The 21769-nt window shown below is 36.5% G+C and overlaps 1 protein-coding gene across 2 annotated transcripts in view; it reads right to left on the reverse strand.

The window, feature by feature from the left end:
- The window catches only part of LOC107801815 (uncharacterized), a 31854-nt gene extending 11220 nt beyond the window's left edge, over positions 1–20634 (reverse strand). Inside the window, exons 1-19 of one of the 2 annotated variants that reach the window (XM_075245438.1) lie at positions 20440–20634; positions 19394–19691; positions 19222–19290; positions 18164–18301; positions 17906–18023; positions 16870–16952; positions 16345–16440; positions 13855–14023; positions 13629–13771; positions 13469–13555; positions 13134–13319; positions 11348–11515; positions 10091–10211; positions 5107–5176; positions 4191–4278; positions 3966–4086; positions 2625–2818; positions 2410–2518; positions 172–327 (exon numbers count right to left, since the gene is read on the reverse strand). In XM_075245438.1, coding sequence (XP_075101539.1) covers positions 172–327; positions 2410–2518; positions 2625–2818; positions 3966–4086; positions 4191–4278; positions 5107–5176; positions 10091–10211; positions 11348–11515; positions 13134–13319; positions 13469–13555; positions 13629–13771; positions 13855–14023; positions 16345–16440; positions 16870–16952; positions 17906–18023; positions 18164–18301; positions 19222–19290; positions 19394–19639 — 2362 coding nt within the window. In that variant the 5' untranslated portion in view covers positions 19640–19691; positions 20440–20634. Of the gene's footprint in view, positions 1–171; positions 328–2409; positions 2519–2624; positions 2819–3965; positions 4087–4190; positions 4279–5106; positions 5177–10090; positions 10212–11347; positions 11516–13133; positions 13320–13468; positions 13556–13628; positions 13772–13854; positions 14024–16344; positions 16441–16869; positions 16953–17905; positions 18024–18163; positions 18302–19221; positions 19291–19393; positions 19692–20157 lie in introns of both variants that reach the window. The other variant, XM_075245437.1, reaches the window with a different exon arrangement.
- Between the last annotated feature and the right edge of the window lie 1135 nt (positions 20635–21769).

The following is a 21769-nucleotide window of genomic DNA, read 5'->3' on the forward strand; positions in this document are numbered from 1 at the left end:
TCCTTGTATAGTATAACTATAAATAAGGACCTCTTGTATTGTATTGTTCATCCAATATCAATAACATATTTTCTCTCGTGCCTTCTCACAAGCTTGACCAAGCAAAAATGCAAAGAAAGTGAAAGATTATCGAATTACTGAAGGAAAAAATAACTATGGAGCTCACAATACCTGAAGGAATATGGTCCATAGAAAAGATTCTACCACCTATCCAAGGGACCACTTGCAGCTCCCAATCACCGCTCTTCAGAACAACGGGGGTCCTTGAAAGTTCCACTCCCTTGTGTCCAGAGACAGTCTCCACTTCTGGTATACGTTTAGCACTTTCTGCAATTAATTTTCAACAAGGAACCAACACTTTCTTTAAATTTTGAAACAAAAGAAAACTACTTGCACGGGAAGAAGTTGAAGTAAAAAGGATAAGATGGCATAGAATTGGTAGACATATAAAACAGACATCAAAAGTAAGAACCCCAATTCCTCTGCAAATCTGTAAGGCGTGATAATTGTAAAAACCAGCTATTTAGTTCTCATCGATACAGAACACACTACATCCAACAGCTGATAAAGAGGTCCCATGTAGTGTTTTCAAAAAAATCCTCACATAATTCTAACCTCACTGCCCTGAAAAACATGAAAAATGGCAGACCTGCAAATGATTTTCCCTTCTATCCTCCTTCGAAACTCCATGTTTTCAAGATTTACTCATTAAAGGCTGGCCCAATCAGTAAATCTATCTGATTACAAACAGCGGCAGCCAGAAGAAATGTAGAGTTTCCGATCAGAAATTAAAATACGTTTTTAAAGAGTCTTGTGAATGTTTTGTTTTGGGCAATAGACACTTAAATTTGACCTTAGTTGTCAGTTTGACACTTAAACTTATCTCATGATCAATTAGACACTTTAACTTGGTACAAGTGTGTCTCATGAGCATGTGTGACTGACATAGCAAAATGAGTGTTTCTCACTCAAATTTGAGCGCGTGAAAACACATAAAATTATATTTTTATTTTTTTGTGAACCCCACATTCTTCATCTCCAATCAAGCCATATTCATTACCACCTTTTCGCCACCATTACAACCCAGCCACAACCTCATAACCACCCTCATGCCACCACCTTAATAAGAACAACACCAAATATACAATTCAACTAGCCAAAATTTATCAAAAACCCCATCACTAAATCATCAAAATAAAAAATAGTGGCAAAAGAACTGAATTAAAGAGACGAAAAATTAGTGCTTGAAACTAAAAAGAGGAGATGCAATTTGTTAAAATTGTAAAATTACAGTAAGAATGAATAGAAAATTCGAAAAGAATTCGCAATTTGTATATATGCTTGGCTATTTTGTACTACAAATCGGAAAACTTGTCAGAAAAATAAAACGTGAGATCGGAAAAAATGGATAGGGGAAAGAGATTAGGGAAAGCAGGTGGGAAGGAGACGAAGAGAGAGGTCGTTGGAGGAGAGCTTTTCCGGTGAGGTCCAATGATAGTTGAAGATGGTTTCTCGGTATTTTTTTGCTGGTTTGGTTCTCTTTTCAAATCTATTAGGATTATAGAAGAATTTTAGAGTAGGAATTTTAAAAAGGGGTGATAGGTTTTGGGGTGAGGGGTGTGCGAGAGAAGAAGATGGATAGGATCTGGTTTAGATTTTCTGGATGAAGAAGAAGTTGGGAGAGCTGGGGAGGGGACAAGGGTGGAGTCTACTTTTGGATTTTCATTTTAGTTTTTATTTATCACTTTTTTTGTTTAACCACGTGTAGTCTACGTGTTAAATTCTGATTGGTTCATTTAACCACGTAGGAGCGATTGTGTCTCACGCATTATACCTTCCAGACACGTGTGTTTACTTAGACACACTAAAACCAACATAAAGTGTCTATATGGTCACCTGGTAAGTTGGAGTGTGATATAGACATTTGGGGCCAACTTTATGGGTGATACATTAAAAGAATTTGGAAAACATTTTACCAAATCATGCTCTTTAATTGAAATGGACCCTAATGATTCTCTCTAAAAATCAGATTATTTTATCTTTATGCGTAAAAAAGAATTTTAATAAAAATAGAAATACTGTAGCATTCTCTAAGCATCTGCATCCAGCACAGACGAAGCACCAAAAATGGGTGATGCCAGTGTTGTCGTTAAAGAATTAAATAAAGTTTTAAGACATGCTGGGTTGCGTTGAACATGAACCACAGGGAGTTTCCAGCGGGTGTAGGTGTCTGACTTGAGTACTTCTTTTAAACATACCTAAGATTGGGTGTTGTGAAATACGTTCTGCACATATGTCATTTAATTTGATGAGATATCTACGTTTGATGCAAATCCAAGAAAGAGTTATGCAGTAAGTTAGAGAAAGAAAGAAATAAGCAAAGCAGGACACGTGGAAGAGCAGGTTTACCCAGACGATTTCTGTACTTCTCTTCACTTGCAGAAACCAAATTTGATACATCAGTTTCTGATGGCATTGCTACTTGTACAATCTCTCCGTCAGAACCCCAAGCTTCAAGCTGGATAAGGGGAACCATAGCAAACAATCACCAATTAAACATGTCTGTCTTAAATGGTCTCTCGTTTTCCCTAAAGCTAATATATGTGAGGCAAGAGGAAACATACCATAGCACCTTTACCAAGCAATATCCTGACATGCAACCGGCGGTTTGGCCTTCTCCATTTTCCTTCTGTTTTGGAGATTCGCACAGTAACAACAGAAAACTGAAGCTCAGCGACATATGTTGTCAAAAGGTATCCACCTTCACTATATTCATATCCATCACCATCATCTTCGAAAAGAAGACCTTCAGCTTTACCTGAAATTGCAAAAGTATGAGTGATGCTGAGTGCTATAGCTGCTAAAGAACTCTTTTCCCTTTCACTGCCTCTTGTCACCGTTGTTGTACAATGCGCCAATGATCCCACGATCAAGAGAAAGTACTAAATAAACTACCATTAAACTTGTAAAAGAATAGATGCATAGAGCAGAAAACAAAAACATACAGGAGAAAGCAAAAGAGTTGCTGAGAAGTTTAAAGTCTTTCTCTTTGCTTGATTACACCAATTCCAATGTCAGTGTGATCTTCCCTTTATCCCCCAAGTTCCACCAGTGTCCTAGCTCTGTCATTCTTATTCGGGATAACATATCCTAGAATGTACCACAAAAGACATTCATTCTTCCTAGCCCTACTAGCCTATCTTTATTGACCTTTACTGAATTAAGACCTGCCATCTCATGATAACTTCATGAATCCTTTCCTTTTTATCAAGGACATATTGGTGCATCAGCCAAATTCACTACACTATCAAAGTTGCATACCTGTTTTAACAAGATATAGTTAATATAGGTACACGCATGTGTGCTACCCAGATGATAGCATTTTTTATTTCCTGTATCATCATTGGAAGCAATCTTCACTGGCACACGGAATTCCTCACAACAACGAATTATGTTACGATCAAGAAACAGGAAGAAAAGGGAAGAAAGAAATAAATACTCCATACCACACTATACACTCTACAGTGACCACAACTAATTCTGGAACATGTGCCAAAATCAGATTAACGTAGCATTGCATCTATTATGGAAAAGTGGTCCCATTTCGCTCCTAAATTTCAAATAAAATAATTTCTGATTGATCTCTCTGTGTTATTAATATTTTGAATTGTAATTTTGGAAATTTCGAACACTTTTGAAGTTTTCTCTCAATCTAGTTTTATTTACTAAAAATATAAAATATTATTTTTTCTAAAATGAATTACATGATTCAATTATAAGATTTGGTTGACTTGACACTCAGGAAATGGAATAGGCCAATTGGAATGGAGAAAGTAAGTTGAGATCCCTGATAATGCTAAACCAACTAAAGCTAGTTAACCATAATTCCCCCCCCCCCCCCCCCCCCCCCCCCAAAAAAAAAGGGAGTCAACTACATTAGCATTACCAAAAAGATAGAAATTTACCATTTTCATCCAAGGCGACGAGTAATGTTAAATCATCACTAGGATTAGCTTGACCCACATGCTGATAAAGTGGACCGACAGGGATGATTGATCCACCAAGCAAATATAATGCAGGCAAATCCTAAAATTTTGGGAGGAACAAGAACAAAGATAACTAAAAGCAAATTAAAGTACTGATAATCCATAAAGTGATATTGTGTGTGTCCAGTTCCCAAGAATAAATACCGGATGTGAATCTTCAAAGTCAAAACTCAACCATGTGCCTTTTGGTAGCTTGTGCTGAATTGTACCCAATTCCTCACCACGCTGAGTGCTGCTCAAGTACAACATACATTAGTATATGCATGCACAGGACAGATTAAACCATCCACACTGATCCAGAAATATGAAGATAAGGACGTAAACATGGATCAGGTTAAGGCTAAATGAAGCAAAATTCTCCATCTATCTCAACTGCATCATAAAGGATCATCAGTTAGCAATATCGCGTTCACACTTTTACGTCAGTCACCTCTATGCATGCCAATTGCCTCGTGAATGTGGAGATTCTTGAGGGACGTCATTTGGGAAGTGAAAAACGAAGATTAATCCATCAGATTATTGGATGATACGCAAATCTATGAAATCAATTTTCACAAATAGATAACAGACTATGTTGCATGAAAGAAAGAGGTTTTGCATGATAATGTTAGTAGTGTCTCTAAAACCTGCTACCAAACACTTGGCAAATGGTAAATGAAATTGCCTTTTGGGCTTACAGTTATTAGAACAAAAATTAGACCACAATAGCCTGTATTATTTATTTACTACATAGCCGAATATATAATATCTTAACTGTTTTCTGACCATAATATAAAACGCCCTTTTTTCTCCTTTGACTAGTAACTAATTTTACATAGACAGTGGAACCAGCAAAACATTTTGTTTTGCCCCCTTAATCTACTTTTTTGGATTAAAATGATAAAACCAAAAGATATGTTAATCTTTTCTCATCTCATGAGAAAGACAGTTATCTACAAAGTTGATTGATGGACATTAGGAATCTTAACAATGTGTATATTGTAGAATGCAAACAAAGAAACCACCTACACAGAGTTCTACAATCACCTACTAATGCATATGTGAAGAAAAAGAATTAAACCTTGCATATATAAGAATTGGTCCCAGCAGAAATGAGTTCTCGTGTTTCCTTAACTCAGGGTCTTTTGGATCTGCAAGAATAAGTGACTAATTACTACGAAATTGATTGTTGTTCAATTTAAGCAGTGTTGAAGACATAATTAAGTAAATAAAAGTGTGTTCTCTCTAATAGTTTAAACTTTTAGATGAGATGGTTACACACTTCAACATGGTATCAGAGCAGGCAGAGGTCCTGAGTTCGAGGCGCACCGTCACCCAATATCAAAAACAAATTCCACGTGCTTGGCTCATCAAAAAGAATCAAGCTCGCACGCGAGGGGGCATGTTGAAGACATAATTAAGTAAATAAAAGTGTGTTCTTTCTAATAGCTTAAGCTTTTAGATGAGATGGACACAAACAGTAATAGATTAGATACTATTGATAGGGAAAGGAACTCGTAAAGAAACCAAATCCTTAATTAGAAATGTCTAAGTTGTTCTCGGATTAAGTGACTTCCACAAAGTCCGCAACAATAGACCAGATTTTCCTTTTTGGGCTTTACAGAAAGTAAACAAAAAATTCCTAAACAGATGACAACTCTAACATTTGAAAATTCCGTTCAAATGATTATCCAGCCAAAACTGCATAAATCCTGTACAATTTGACTATCTTGTCCACTATCAGCCATGCTTTCATGCACATATATTGTGGACGGTTAGTTATGTGTAGTCCCACATTGGAATGGGAGTATTATGTACTTTGTAGACTATAGCTATAAATAGGACCTCTTGTATTATATTGAGTATCTAATATCAATAATATATTTTCTCCCGTGCTTTCTCACATGTTATCAGAGCATTTGTGAGAAAAAATCATTGTGCGTCATTCTAGCGTTAACCGGGAAGAAAGAACTTAGTCGTCGTGCACTTTTTCCGGTGACCTAAGGCATGTCTAGGTGAAAGTCATTTTCTGTCGGTGTTGTGCTAAAACCAACACCACCACGAGGTAAATCACCCTCCGACGATCAATCCCTGAAAATTTATCCGGCAGAAAAGTTGCCACGCACCGGCAATAACAACTTTTCCGGCGAGGGTTCCGGCCATTTTTTTCACGAAGCTTCTTCAGGACAGTCTGCTCTCCCCACAATTCCAAGCCTACCCATCTAATTCAAATCAAATTCCGACCACTTTTATATTTTTCAGCCTTTTTTTTTTTAAAACATTTCTTCAGGACAGCTTGCTCGCAAGGGAATTCTGAGTCTATCCATCCTGGTTACGTTAAACTCCGACAACTTTACAATTTTCCGGCAAGCTACAGTGTTTTCCGGTGTGAACAATGTTTCCGGCATAAAATAGTTTTCTGTTTTCTGCTGTAAACAGTATTTCCTCAGCTATTTCTTCAGTTTTCCCACGGGAGTTACTTATTTCCACTATTTCAAGTTAACCGTACAACTACAAATTGTAGCGACATGGGAACCGATACTTTGAATAGTCGGATGGTTTCTTTAGCAGATTATATTGAGTTCCTTCAGTACAAAGCATGTAAGCAGACATCTTCTGAGATAGCTTCTGTTGTTCAAACAGGTAATTTTCGCGCTTATTTCTCCCAATCTTCATCCTCTGGGTCATTGATTCAGGTGCATCAGATCATATTTCTGGTAACAAATCTCTTTCCACTACTATTTCGTATTCTCAATCTCTTCCGAGAGTCACAATGGCCAATGCGTCTCAAACCATGGCAACTGCAATAGGTCAAGCAAGCTCAATTCCTTCCTTACCTTTAGATTCAGTCATTTATGTTCCCAATAGTCCTTTTAATCTCATAGTTGATAGTCGCTTAGCCAAATCACTTAAATGCGTTGTTTTATTTCTTGATGACCATGTTTTTTATACAAGAACGCAGTACGGGACGAATCATTGGTACCGGGCGTGAATCAAACAGACTTTATTTATTACCTTATCTTTGCTAAATCATATGGTCTCGCATCTTGTCTTCCTTCAACAACTTGTTTTGTTACTGATTCGCCAAATTTATTACATAAACGGTTGGGACATCCCAGTTTGTCAAAACTTCAGAAAATGGTATCTGGTTTATCTCACTTGTCAACTCTAGAGTGTGAGTCATGTCAGCTCGGTAAGCATACTCGCTCCCATTTCCCTCGGCGACTTGATAATCGAGCAGAGTCACCTTTTACTTTAGTACATTCAGATGTTTGGGGTCCTAGTCAGGTCAGTTCCACCTTGGGATTCCGCTACTTTGTCATTTTCATTGATGATTATTCCAGGAGCACTTGGATATTTTTGATAAAAATCGATCTGAGCTGTTTTCTATTTTCCAGACCTTCCACGCTGAAATTCAAAATCAATTTGGAGTTTCTATTCGCACATTTCGTAGTGATAATGCCTGAGAGTATTTGTTTTCCCCATTTTAGCAGTTTATGAAATCTCATGAGATTATTCATCAAACATCTTGTCCGTACACATCTAAACAAAATGGGGTAGCTGAAAGAAAAAATAGACATCTTATTGAAACTGCTCGTACCTTACTCATACAATCTCATGCTCCGTTGCGTTTTTGGGGGGATGCCGTTCTTACATCTTGCTATCTTATTAATCGTATGCCATCTTCAGCTATCCAGAACCAAGTTCCATTCTCTGTCATGTTTCCCCACTTACCTTTGTTCTCTCTTCCACCCTGTATCTTTGGAAGCACTTGTTTTGTCCATAACCTTACTCCAGGAACAGATAAGTTAGCTCCTCGTGCTCTTAAGTGCGTATTTCTGGGTTACTCGAGAACGCAAAAGGGGTATCGATGCTACTCTCCTGACCTCCAGTTGTACCTTATGTTCGCTGATGTTACCTTCTTTAAAACCCAATCAGACTTCACAGGTTCAAGTCATCAGTTAGATATTTCCGAGGTGCTACCAGTTTCATCTTTTGGAGATTTAGGCACTATCTCCCATTCATCTTCCTCTACATCTCCAGTTCCACCACCTACAGCTCCAGTTGTAGCTCCACCACCTATAGCTCCAGTTCCTCCACATAATCCAGTTCAACCTTCTGCAGCTCCACCACTTTTGACTTATCATCGTCGTCTACATCCAGCATCAGGCCCAGGTGATTCACGCCCTGCATCAGATTCTGCACCTATTGCGGACTTGTCTCCTCTTAGTCAACCAATTGCACTCCGCAAAGGTGTACGATCCACACTTAATCCTAATCCCCACTATGTCGGCTTAAGTTATCAGCGTTTGTCATCCCCTCATTATGTTTTTATATCTTCTTTGCCCACTGTTTCTATCCCTAAGTCTACAGGTGAGGCACTATCTCATCCAGGATGGCGACAGGCTATGATTGACGAGATGTCTGCTTTATATGCGAGTGGAACTTGGGAGCTTGTTCCTCTTCCTGCATGTAAATCTATTGTTGGTTGTCGTTGGGTTTATGCAATCAAAGTCGGCCCAGATGGCCAGCTTGATCGGCTTAAGGCTCGTTTTGTTGCAAAAGGATATACTCAGATTTTTGGGCTTGATTATAGTGACACTTTCTTTCCCGTGGCTAAAGTAGCACCTGTTCGTCTCTTTTTGTCCATGGTTGTTGTACGTCATTGGCCTCTTTATCAGTTAGACATTAAGAATGTTTTTCTCCACAGTGATCTTGAGGAAGAAGTTTATATGAAGTAACCACCTGGTTTTGTTGCTCAGGGGGAGTTTAATGGTTGTGTGCAGATTGCGCAGGTCACTATGGTTTGAAACAGTCCCCTCGAGCTTGGTTTGGTAAGTTCAGCACAATTATTCAGGAGTTCGGCATGACTCGTAGTGAGGCTGATCACTCTGTGTTTTATCGGCATTCTGCTCCTAATCTGTGTATTTGTCTAGTGGTTTATGTTGATGATATTGTTATTACTGGCAATGATCATGATGGTATTACTAAAGCAGCATCTCTTTCATCACTTCCAGACTGAGGATCTGGGCAGATTGAAGTATTTTCTAGGTATTGAGGTCGCTCAGTCTAGCTCAGGCATTGTTATTTCACAGCGGAAGTATGCCTTAGACATTCTTGAGGAGACTGGAATGATGGGTTGCAGACCTATTGACTCTCCTATTCTGAATGCTAAGATTCTGCCTGGACAGGGGAGCCTCTTAGAGACCTTACGAGATATAAGAGGTTGGTTGGCAAATTGAATTACCTCACAGTGACTAGACCTGACATTTCTTTTCCGGCGAGTGTTGTAAGTCAATTTATGGATTCTCCTTGTGACAGTCACTGGGATGCAGTTGTTCGCATTCTTCGGTATATAAAGTCAGCTCCAGGCAAAGGATTACTATTCGAGGATCGAGGCCACGAGCAAATTGTTGGGTACACAGATGTTGATTGGGCAGGATCACCTTTTGATAGACGTTCTACGTCTGGATATTGTGTTCTAGCAGGAGGTAATTTGGTCTCGTGGAGAGCAAGAAACAGAATGTAGTTGCTCGATCTAGCGCTGAAGCCGAATATCGGGCCATGGCTATGGCAACGTGTGAGTTAGTTTGGGTCAAGCAGTTGCTCAAGGAGTTAAAGTTCGGAGAAACCAGCAAGATGGAACTGGTGTGTGATAACCAAGTTGCTCTTCATATTGCGTCAAATCCGGTGTTCCATGAGAGGGCTAAACACATTGAGATCGACTGTCACTTGATTAGAAAAAAATACTTTCAAGATATATTGTTACAAATTTTGTAAAGTCGGATGATCAACTAGCAGATATTTTCACTAAGTCTCTTACTGGTTCTCGTATTAGTTACATGTGTAACAAGCTCGGTACATATGATGTATATGCACCGGCTTGAGGGTGAGTGTTAGTTATGTGTAGTCCCACATTGAAATGGGAGTAATATGTACTTTGTAGACTATAGCTATAAATAGGACCTCTTGTATTATATTGAGTATCTAATATCAATAATATATTTTCTCCCGTGCTTTCTCACATGGACAAAAAACAATTTGATCAGTGATGAGAAATTTACCGGCAAAAAAGATAGGTGTGGCCACCGGTGTACCCCTCGTGTGTGCCAAATAAAAGAGGGAGTAAATGTGTGGCAAAAGACGGTAGCGCCGCTCCAATGCTAAGCGACAAACTTCCTCACACTGTTAGAGATGTAAGGTCCCAAGTCAAATCAGATGTCTTATTCCAAAATCAAATAAGAAGTCTTACATACAGAAAAGACATGAAAAAGTTATACTATTATTCTGGTTAATTATCTTGAATACACTTAAGAAACTAGATTAATCCAGTCTGCACAATTTAGCCATATCCAAGTGTATCCATCTTCATAAATTTCCAAGAGTAAATATGAAAAGAGGGAGATCAGCAACGAGACCACAAGGGGAATGCCAACGGAAAAGAATGCTATAGCACAACTAGGCCAATCATCAACCCAGATTTCAGGAAATGAGGTAACCAGAAACTGAAGTTTATCAGGAGAAGAGGGTATGTCCGCAACTCCTCGTTTTTTTTTTGTTTAAGATACCATTCAACTAGACGAAGCAATGGAATTCTTGAACAAAGCTATCTAGAAAGCAATGGTTAACAATTCAAATGTTCATACAGTTATAAAATCCATTTTTCTCCAAGAACCAACATACTAAGCTTGCATCAAAATTGTAAGAATTAATGCAAATAAAATGGATATATTACATTGCTATAGAAAGTCAAATCAGTTAGAGTGATTGTACAGATTTGTATCTCCGGAGTTAATAACAGGGATTTGTACCTCTAGAATGATTGCAGTTTTTTGTATATTTAATTAGTTAGAGATATTCTAGAAAAAAATTTGAGATTAATAGAGAAGAATTGTAATCATCCATGCAATCAAAGTGCGAAATAGAATCACATTTTTCTACATGGTATCCCGAGCATACATGCCAACTATTATTGTATCAGTGTCATGAACCTGGTACTATAATCTACATGTTTGAAGTTTCAGAATAAGGATCAAGAATATTTGAGACAGTTATTGCTTAGGAACTTGGTTAGCCATTGAAACTATAACAGGTATTGAGAGAGTGCACGCGCTTGAAGAAATGAATGAATCTAACTTGAAAACTCAAACTCCCGTCAGGGACCAGTTCACACTCTGAAACATATGCAAAACTTTCATATTTGACACAATCAGATGGGATCTTTCAGACCATGCCATAGGATATGACACAGTTAAATAAGTCATTTGACAAAACAGAACTTTCAAATAGTTGACTACTCATTACTACAGAAAAGAGCAAACCTCTTCCCCAAATGACCAAGGCTCGTGATCATTTGTGTCAGCCTCCGAATGCGCACGGCAAAAGGGAAACAGGGAACCAACACCCATCCACCTTCCAAACATCCGAGGAGTTGCATTTCCAGCAAAGCCACCTATATCTGGTCCGGTAAGTGGTTGGCCACTGAGCCCCTGAACATTAAATTTCCCTCATCAGAAGAGTGCAATGTGTCAACCCATTACAATGCTAAATGAAACTGCTACTGTTACTTATGAAGCATACACACATAATAATGTAATATGTATGTACAACACACACAGAGCATGGAGATTAATTGTGCGAAATTTGACTATACTAAAGAGCAAAAGAGATTTTTTGTGTCACGTGAAAATAAATGCCATGATCCATATAGGTGATATCTACTAGTGGGAATAGGATTTAGTCTTTCTAGAGAACTTATAATAATAATAATAATATTATTATCACTATTATTTATAAATATTTAACTTATTTTTCACTTTAATTTTATTTGATATGATGAGGACATGATTTGAGCTTAAATGAGAGAAGGATTCATATAGCCGATCCCAACTTGTTTGGAACTGGGGGGTAGTTGTCGTTGTTCTTGTATGATAGGGCAATATGGAATCTACCATCTTTGCATTGAAATAACCATGTCCTAAGTAGCACAGGCATGGAACCAAGACAGGAATTAAATACTAATATCTGCAACATTCTTTGTAGCCATAATCTACTATAGCATAACACATCAAGGACATGTCTCATGGATACTTTATCAACTTTAAAGTTCAGTCGACAAAAGCAAGCAGTTCATTAACTAAAAGATCATCAAAACCCCTTATCAATTGTCCTACTCTCTTAGCAGACTTCACCATTTTTGTAATTGATATAGGGCGAGGTCAAACAGAAAATATTGAAGACTCCATTTTAGTAGATCCTTCATAATGCAACAACCACGTTTATTCTTAAAATTTTAGTTGAAGCATACCTAAGAAGCAAGAAGCAGTGCCCTGTTGGAGTCTGCTTAATTGAAACGAAACATATTAACAAATTAAATAACAACAACAAAGAGACACGGTTGGATTAGTGTCGGACACGGGTACAAGTGGTGTCAGGCGGTCAGGGACGAACTCGTATACAACACATTTGATTGGTAGTGCTTGCCATTCCATGTCAAATAGGACGCAATCATGCTTACCTTGTGTGGGTTTCTCTAATTGATAGAAAACCTGGCTTTTTAAACAGATACCTGTACCCAGTGCTTGGACCTGAGAGCTGTAACAAAGCGTCAAGAACCACAACACTAGAGTATGTTTCAACATTGTGGCAGGGATGGAACTGTTGCTAATCAAAAAATTTGCCTTGTGCATCCTAAGGATTATGTTGACGATACTTTTTACTGGTAGTACGCATTAACCTTGAATCATAATGATCGAACCTCTATAGATCAGACATTTTTTATTGGAACAAATTGAAGCTTTACAGATAGACATTCTATAGATTTCCTGGAAGCGAAGGTATTGGTTTTCCATGAGGACTAATAAAGGAAACAGGTAACTACAACTTTTGAATTTCAAATGTGGTGAATCATATGAATGCACCTCACAAGTTGCAAAGATAACAACTAAATTACTAGCCTGCTAGAACAAAACCTCCAACTGTATTCCCCAGATTTTGAGTTCAAAAGTTTTCAGTTACCTTTCAGGAACTTCCCAAAATAAAATCAAATGTAAAAGCCTGCATCTGATATAAACTTAAAAGCATAAGTGATCATACTTAGCTACTAACCAGTTGAAGAACCATCGGGATACTCATATGCAAGTGCTCCCATGTAGAAAGGTTATCCCCTGTCCATGTAGCAGCGTACTTCTGGCTACCCACGAACCCAGCACGTGTGAGAACAAAAGGGCGTTTATTTCCATTAGCTAGCTTCATTCCTTCATAGGTTGATCTTGCCATGAGCATGCCATAAACCTTAAAATGCAGTCAAGCCAATTATAAGCATATTGCATTACAAAAGGCAAAAGAGCAGGGGTATCATCAGCAAGCACATTAAGTACAACTCTCCTCAGAGCTGTTCAAGTATAAACTTCATCTATGTATAACGCGGAAAATGGGCTCACATTGTGATAGTATGAATGATTCTGGCAACCTCCAAATTCAGGATCTCCCCTGTGAATATTGCTCTCAGGCATTGTCTTTGTTACTGTCTGCAACAGAAAAGACTCAATGAACGAAAACAGTGCAGCATAATAAGTTTTCTGAAGTTGTACAGTAGGCCACCTTAAAAATAGCTGGTTCATTCATGTCATTCCATATACCATCCACACCATTTGAGATGAAATCTTTAACTAGGTTAGCCCACCATGATCGGGCTTTCGATTGAGTGAAATCGGGAAACACACAAGGCCCCGGCCACACCTCCCCTAAAGATGGAAGCAAAAAGATGACAAATCTGAAAATGTATACAAACAATAATAAAAGTTTAAACTGCAGGATAAAGACATACCAATAAAAGGCCGCCCGTCTGCTGTTTGAACCCATACGTCTGCTTCAGAACCACTATCATAAACAAAAAATCCCTTTTCATACTTAATCCCTGGATCAAGCATCCAGATTGCTTTGAAACCTGATTGATGAAGTTCTTCCACAAGGGACTTTGGATCTGGAAAACTCTCCTGACAACATGTCCAGAAAACATTTTAGGATGTCAATTTTGACATTAGTAAACAAAGGCGATTCACCTAAGTTAACATAACTAAATGATAAAGAAAAGACAAATTTAATGCAAAGCACGGGAGAAAAATATATTATTAATGTTAGATACTCAATATAATGAGTATTATTTATAAAATACTAATTTTAGGGTACGCGCTTTACGCGTGTACCTATATCAACGGATGCTAAATTTTTAAAAAGTTATATAAATATTACTTCCTCTATTTCAATTTATATAACACATTTTTCTTATTAAAATTGGATAGATATATAGATAGATTCATGTACATTTTTTAGTTGTGGACAAAAATCATATATAAATAGTAAAATTAAACAAAGATTTAATATTAATTATTTTTTGTCCTTTTATAATTAAAAAAATATAACTTTCGACTTGTTACTTTGAATAATTTTGATACATGGTTTTAACTTTGTGAGTTATTGCGACTTTGAGTAATTTTGATACATGGTTTTAACTTTGTGAGTTATAATTTTTCTTTTATGTCAAATACCAATAAAATTTATTGCCTTCAACTTTTAGAAAATACAATTCCACCAACCAGAACTTAGTTAATTTTGCTAGTAAACTTTATGAGTTTATTAATTAGTGCAACTTCAGTACTAATATCTTAATGGTAATCGTTCATCGCCATTTACCAATTGATGTGATTTCTGACATTGATCAATGATTTGTTTGGTTGGAGTTACGTTCTTGTTGTTAAATTAAATGTTTCATATTACTAATAAGTTCAACATTTTTCTATCTATTTAAAGGCTCTCGATTACTAATAAATATTTTCTCTATCTTAAAGTATTTATCGCATTTCTCTTTTACACACACCTAATGAAAACATTAATTCGAAGGAATTTTTGACTATTTAACCATTATTTATGTCTTAAGTATAATATCTCTTTATTGACATTTACTTTATTTATGTGATAGCTTCATCTTCAAGAACAATTACTACTAAGAATAAAATAAAAAATAAAAAAAAATAAAAAAAAATCTTAAACTTCTAAAATGATAAATAATCTTAAACATCTATTTTTTAAAATTACGATAAATAACTTGAGATGGAGGGAGTAGAAATTAATTCCCTTATATTAGTTGTATATTGGCTTGTTTTAACTCCAATTCCTCATCTAGCAATTTACTTTTAGAATAATTAACAATAGTACTTAGAAAGAAAAAAAAAAGAATCAATAATAGTTGTTCTTTTCTTCAAATTTAAAAGTAGTTGTAGTTCTTCAATTTTTGCCTTTAATCTCTTGAATCCAAATATAATGCTTAGTGGTGAGATATTGAAATTTTGAAATTTCTAAAACGTATTTCAGCTTCCAAATTAGTTCTTATATTTGGTCTTAAATATTAGGATTTTGAATTATAAAAGGAAACTTTTAGTTGGTTTTAATGTCTTAAATATTGGGATTTCCTACTATAATAGTTAAAATTTTAGTTGATTTTAAAATCCTAAATATTAGGAAATTAACAATGGACTTCGTGCTTTTAATATAGTATAGATAATACATATCCTACTCCTATTCAATGTGGGACTCGGACTAATTACATAACTATCTCACACTCTCCCTCAAGTCGGTGCATACAAATCATATGTACCGAGCTTGTTACAAATGTAACTAATACGAGGACCAGTGAGGGACTTGGTGAAAATATCTGCAAGCTGATCATTCGACTTCACAAACTTTGTAGCAATATGTCACGTCCTTAGTCGTTAACTAAGTACACGTGCGGCACTTGACAATTTTCTCACGTTCTTGGTATGCCAAGTCAGCCTTACTACACTCAAGATCGCTAAGAGAATGGTAGAAAGAACACGAGAATTGTTAAAGGAAGCTTTGTATTAGAGAAAACTTGAATTGTTTGCTTGATGAAAGACAAATGAATGGCCCTCTTTATATACTAATCTCCTAGGGTATGTAAATATTAATTGTTATACAAGTCCTTAATATTTACAAGACAAGGACTTTCTCTAAAATTCTCTACAAGCCTAGAAGATTCTAAGGACTTTCCTAGCAAATCCATAAACATCTTCTCAGTAATAAGGAATTTCCCTATTTCATATACATAGGAAATATTAACAAGCATTCTTCTCAGTTTAACTGCATATAATTTAATGCCTGGTCATGAAAACATTAATGTTAATTGGCAGGGGATAAAAGAAATTGATCATTGTCTGACATATATCATTGACTTGGACTAACTGCCTGTAGAATCAAATATATATAGAGAGAGAGAGAGGCAGAGAGAGAGACAGAGTACCTTTGCAAATGTGAAACATCGAAAACCATCCATGTAGTCAATGTCCATCCATATGACATCACAAGGAATTTTCTTCTCCCTAAAGGTCCTTGCAATCTGCGTGAAGTATTCAGACGCAATGAAATACAAGATTCAAAAGCCAGATATATACCTATCAGACTTTAGTATGAGGAAGACAAATACGAAAGATTAATGTAAGTGGAGGATAAAAACAGACCAATGAAACCGGACAAGCATTGCAAAGTAAGGACAAAATTAGAGCTCATATTGTCCCCTAGCCGAGTAGTTCTCATATCTGAGGTTCTCCCCTACCCCCAGCCCAGTAAACGGGCAGAATCAATCAAATGCACATAAATGGAGGGACAAAGAACAGGATAAGAAAATGGCAACAGTTGGTGGCAGAGGAAGAGAAAAGAAAAATAAATAAGGTAAATTGCATTCAAGCAGCCAGAATCAAGAGACAACTTGCAAAACAAACACCATGAGGAGAGTAAGAGACTATTTCACATAATGAAGTGACCATACCTCTCGAACACGAGCATCAGGCACATAGCTCCATCGGCATTGGTGATAACCCAAGGCCCACTTTGGAGGCATAAACACCGTTCCTGAGTTCAAATTGCTGTGACTAATACTTCAAACAAAGTAAATATAACAAATGGGGAAATGAAATCTGGGAACAGGTTGGGGGGAGGATTAGGTTAAAGATTTATCAAATTATAAGAGTTTATATTTTGAGCTTAATCTTCCACAAGAAATGACACACACTCAGATACGTAAGAAGGAGCAGAACGAAGGTAATCGGCTCACAGAAACATCCCATTATATGAAATGCATCAAAACTCATTTAAACAAATGCAGTAAGTTATTATCTAAAGAAAATGGCACACTCTGAGATATGGAAAAAGCAGCAGCAGAACGAAAAATTGTAGGTTCACATAAGATGCATCAGAAACCATTTAAACAACTGTGTCAAACTGGATTCAATTGCTTTATACGTGTACCAACACATGGCTGATGATAGAGATGTAAGGCAGAAAATAGGCATAAATCTTCATCTTTTTGTAATTTGTTTGCAAAATGTTCAAATATTCATGCCATCTACTCAATTGTGCCCAGCCCGATCACAGCCAGTTATTGCCATAGTCAACATAGAGATGACAGGCTACACATAGAGTCAAAATTATGCTGCCCAACAGCAAAGGCAAGGTCTCGTAAATTCAAATTTCTCCACAAATCTACCTAGAACAATTAGTAACTGGTAAATGTGATTCGACAATGAGGTCATTCTCACAATTTTAACATTCATCTTCGATTGATTTCGCTGTAGATTCTCAATTTCATCCACAATAATATGTGTATCAAATTCCAAAAACTGATGCTAGCCATTTAGGTGCCGAGCAGATAATCCGGACATATCTATTTATTAAAAGACAAAATAAACATATTTAGGTTGATGCCTGGGCCTCGGTGAGTAGGACTTTCTATACTTTGAAAAATCAATTTAAAGATAAGCTTGTATATTTATGAGAAAATGAAGAATAATACTGCAGGGAATTACCGATTGCATGAGAGAATGATACGAGAACATCAATTGGTGAAGCAAATGGGCCAAATGTGATGACAGGATAGGATTGTTGACTGATAAACCTTATACTGGATTCTTGTCGCAAGTCAATCTGCTCAAACGACAATAATCATTCAGTGACACATAATTGTAGCTTAGTATAGAATATGCGCATTGATACATACACAAACAGACATACAGAAAACACATGCTAGCGCTTGCATGGGTGTAGAAAGTAGAGTAAGCTAGTACCTCACAGCGATGTGTTGTATCTGCCAGAACTCCAAGTGTCTCTCCACTAGGAAGAACAGCTAGCACCCACGGGTGTGATTGATACAAGGAGGTAGTTCCAGGACCATAACCCCATGCATCAGTATTCCATGTAAAAATCTGAAAATAATAAAATTAAATTTGCAAGTGTAATAAATCTGTTAACCACCTTCATCTTGTGATTTGCTCTTGGAAAGTCAAGTTTTCTGCATAGGTCTTTCTTATTGTGTTTTATTCCCATCATCAAAGGGACCAAGACCTTACGCTTGGTTCTTTAATTTGGAAAAGCACCAATTGATATCAAATATATGCATTTTATTCAATTTCTGTTTCATCAAATGTTCCAAAATCAAAAAGACAGATTAGTCATTAGCAAACTGACCACTGTTGATTGTTCACAGTTAGGCTCTTTCCTGTAGTTCAGTACTTCACTTATAATGTGTTAGTACCACAGAACTTGAACTTCTTTTCCAATTAATCCAGGGATTGGATTAATTAATCAACAGTGGTCATTAGCAAACTGACCACTGTTGATTGTTCATAGTTAGGCTCTTTCCTGTAGTTCACTACTTCACTTATAATGTGTTAGTACCACAGAACTTGAACTTCTTTTCCAATTAATCCAGGGATTGTGTAAAGTATTAAGCAAGTGAAGCTCTACCAAGATCTGCAGTATGTATGGTATGCTGTTGCATGATAGGCTTGGTCGAAATGTAACTTTCAATACCATTGTCCCTAATAAATATGCTCAGGACCGCTGCTACTCTTAGCTTTCATGGTGCAAGGCTATAGGTTCAAGAAACAGGTTTTTATTGATATGTCATGAGATCGGATTGGCAGTGTTCTATCTACGCCTCTTCTTGGAAATAGCTTTTGACTGGTCTTTGTTTCTGGATAGTTTGTCCTCCATAAGAATAATTCCTTTTAAATGCTTTTTATATGTTGCCTAGAATTCGTAAAATATGAAGACAGAGACTTAGCTAAAACTAGAAAAGCCTTTAGAGTATATCTTGTTCAACAAAATTGTATGTGAAACTCACCCTTTTTCCGGTTCTTTCAAGCTGACCACTAACCTCCCCTGTTCCATAGAATGAGGTACCTGGTGGAAGCTTAATTGAAGTCGAAACATCTCAATCATTGACATATTCAGACCTTTTTCATTAGTGAAACGGATAGGAAATGGAATAAGCCACCAGGACCTGAAAGTGTTACCTCAACGTTAACAACTTGTTGTCCCATGATACATTCAAAAGTAGGAATATGTGATGGAACTTTATGGATAGACATTATCGGTGTCTCCCTAACTTTGGGATCAACAAAGGAAAAACTCGGAAATGCTTCATTTCTATCATCTGCAGAGCAATCAAAACGAAAGACTCCTTCCTCCAAAATACGTTCGAAAATCATGTTCCCCGTTCTGGCATCTGACATTGAAGTTCTACCATCTATTCTAGCCATCTTCGACACAACAAAACTTACACCAGTAGACCTCTTATTAACGGTCTTCGCTCTGCACGCAAAAGAATAGATTTAGGACTTATCAAAAAACATGCCTTTCATGGTTGATCAAGACCAGTACATCGAAAGCAAATTTTCAGTCCAATCATAAGATTCAAGAACTCAATTGGAATACTGGAGTAAAGAAAATATCCATCCAATTATCAGCTCAACAACTCAATAATACTGAAGCAATGAAATTCAAGAAAATTCTACCACTTTGATCAGACCCAAAAGTGAAGCACAGAAACTCAAAGGGTTGTATTATCAAATGACCGGGAAATAAAGTTCTCAACTTTCTAAGAAATGCATTCCAAAGATTTCAACTTCCAGTCAATCAAGAAAAAATCAAAACACCCAATAAAGTAAAGTGAATTAAAGATTCAATAATCATTACACAAACTCTTCGTTAACCAATCCTTAATCAAATTTAACCAAATGGGACAACAAAAAGATTAAAACTTTAGAGTAAAATGAACCTGATTAAACGATGAACACAAGTTGTACTTCTAGAACTAAGCAGACTAATGCAATGCAAAAATATTGTGTTGTTCAGAGACCCATTTGAAACCCTAGGATTGGCACAACAAGGACTAATGGAATGGCCAAATATGTGACACTTTGGTGATATAATGATGCTATTTGGAAACTGTAGTTTGTCCATATATGGGTTCCTCCTGAACCGAAACCTTAATAATTCAGTAACAAAACAAAAAAGGTGCAGAATAAAATGAGTATAATAGCATAGAGTAGTGTACTACGTCCGTATGAGTTAGCCGTATGGCCATATCCGTAGAGTCAGAAAAGAGTGCATGACCAGAAACAATGAGTGAATTATTGAGTCATATAAAAACGAACTATTGTTTGAGAAAGTGGAAAGTGAGTGTACACTTTTGGATACGTGGTGAGAGTTTTTGTCCATTTGTGAAGGCACTTTTTTCAGCCGTTGCTAATATGTCCATTCTATCTTTTCGCACATAAAGTGAAGTACTTGATACCGAATGAAAAAACAAATTAAGTGATATTTAAGTTTTTTTCTAGAAATTTTTTCAAAATCAATCATGTTTGTCTTTGTAAACTGATTCTTCAAAAGTGAAATTTTCAAAAACTTGACCACTCTTTTAAGTTTTAAGTTTTTTCGAAAAATAATTTTTCTCACTAACAAAACTACAATATTTTTTCAGATAAAATACATGTTTAAACATAATTTCAAATTTCAAATTTCAAATATCATTTTTTAACTTAACTACAAGTACTACTTTTTTCAAAAATCATAATTTTTATGCTTAAACGTCTACTTAGTCCTTTTTTTTAATCAGAAAACAATATTAAAACTGACTTTTAAAGGCAAATACATTAGTTCTAGTTTTTTTTAAAGGGGAAATACATTAAAAAAATCCCCTGAACTTGTCTTGGATTTGCTACTACACACTTATACATTAGGGGGGAATCCTATTAACCCCGTTGAACTATTTTCAAGTGTAATTAGTTCCACCTTATTAGCTGACGTAGCACATGTGACGACCCGATAGGTCATTTTGAGTGCTAGCCCTTATTTTCATGTTCTGAGACCTCCACTAGCTTCATTTAGTGAATCTTGAATTGCGTGTGTGGTCTGTGTTTTTATCTCTTAAGGTTTTTATGTAAAACTTTGAAGAAAATGTAATTTTTGGCATTAAAAACAACTTGAGTTGACTACGGTCAACATTTTGGAAAAAAGACCTCGGATCGGTATTTTAACGATTCCAGTAGCTTAGTATTGTGATTTTGCACTTGAGCATATGCCCGAAATTGAATTCGGAGGTCCATAGATTGATTTGACTTGTTTTGCCGAAAGTTAGCAATTTGAATGTTTGGAAATTTCCTATATTTGACCGTAGGTTGACTTTATGGCTATCGGGTTCAAATTTTGGTTTTGGGACTTGGTATAGATTCGTTTTGATATTTGAAACTTGTCTGCAAAAATTGGTGCAATTCGGTGTTGGTTTGATAGGATTCGGATGCTTGGTTGTGATTCTAGAGGTTCTTGAGTTTTCTATTGAATTTCATGCGTTTTGATGTCTGGTTCGTGTTTCTAGATGTTTATGGTGT

Source organism: Nicotiana tabacum, chromosome 23, assembly GCF_000715075.1.
Source record: "Nicotiana tabacum cultivar K326 chromosome 23, ASM71507v2, whole genome shotgun sequence".
In the NCBI taxonomy this organism is placed as follows: domain Eukaryota; kingdom Viridiplantae; phylum Streptophyta; class Magnoliopsida; order Solanales; family Solanaceae; genus Nicotiana; species Nicotiana tabacum.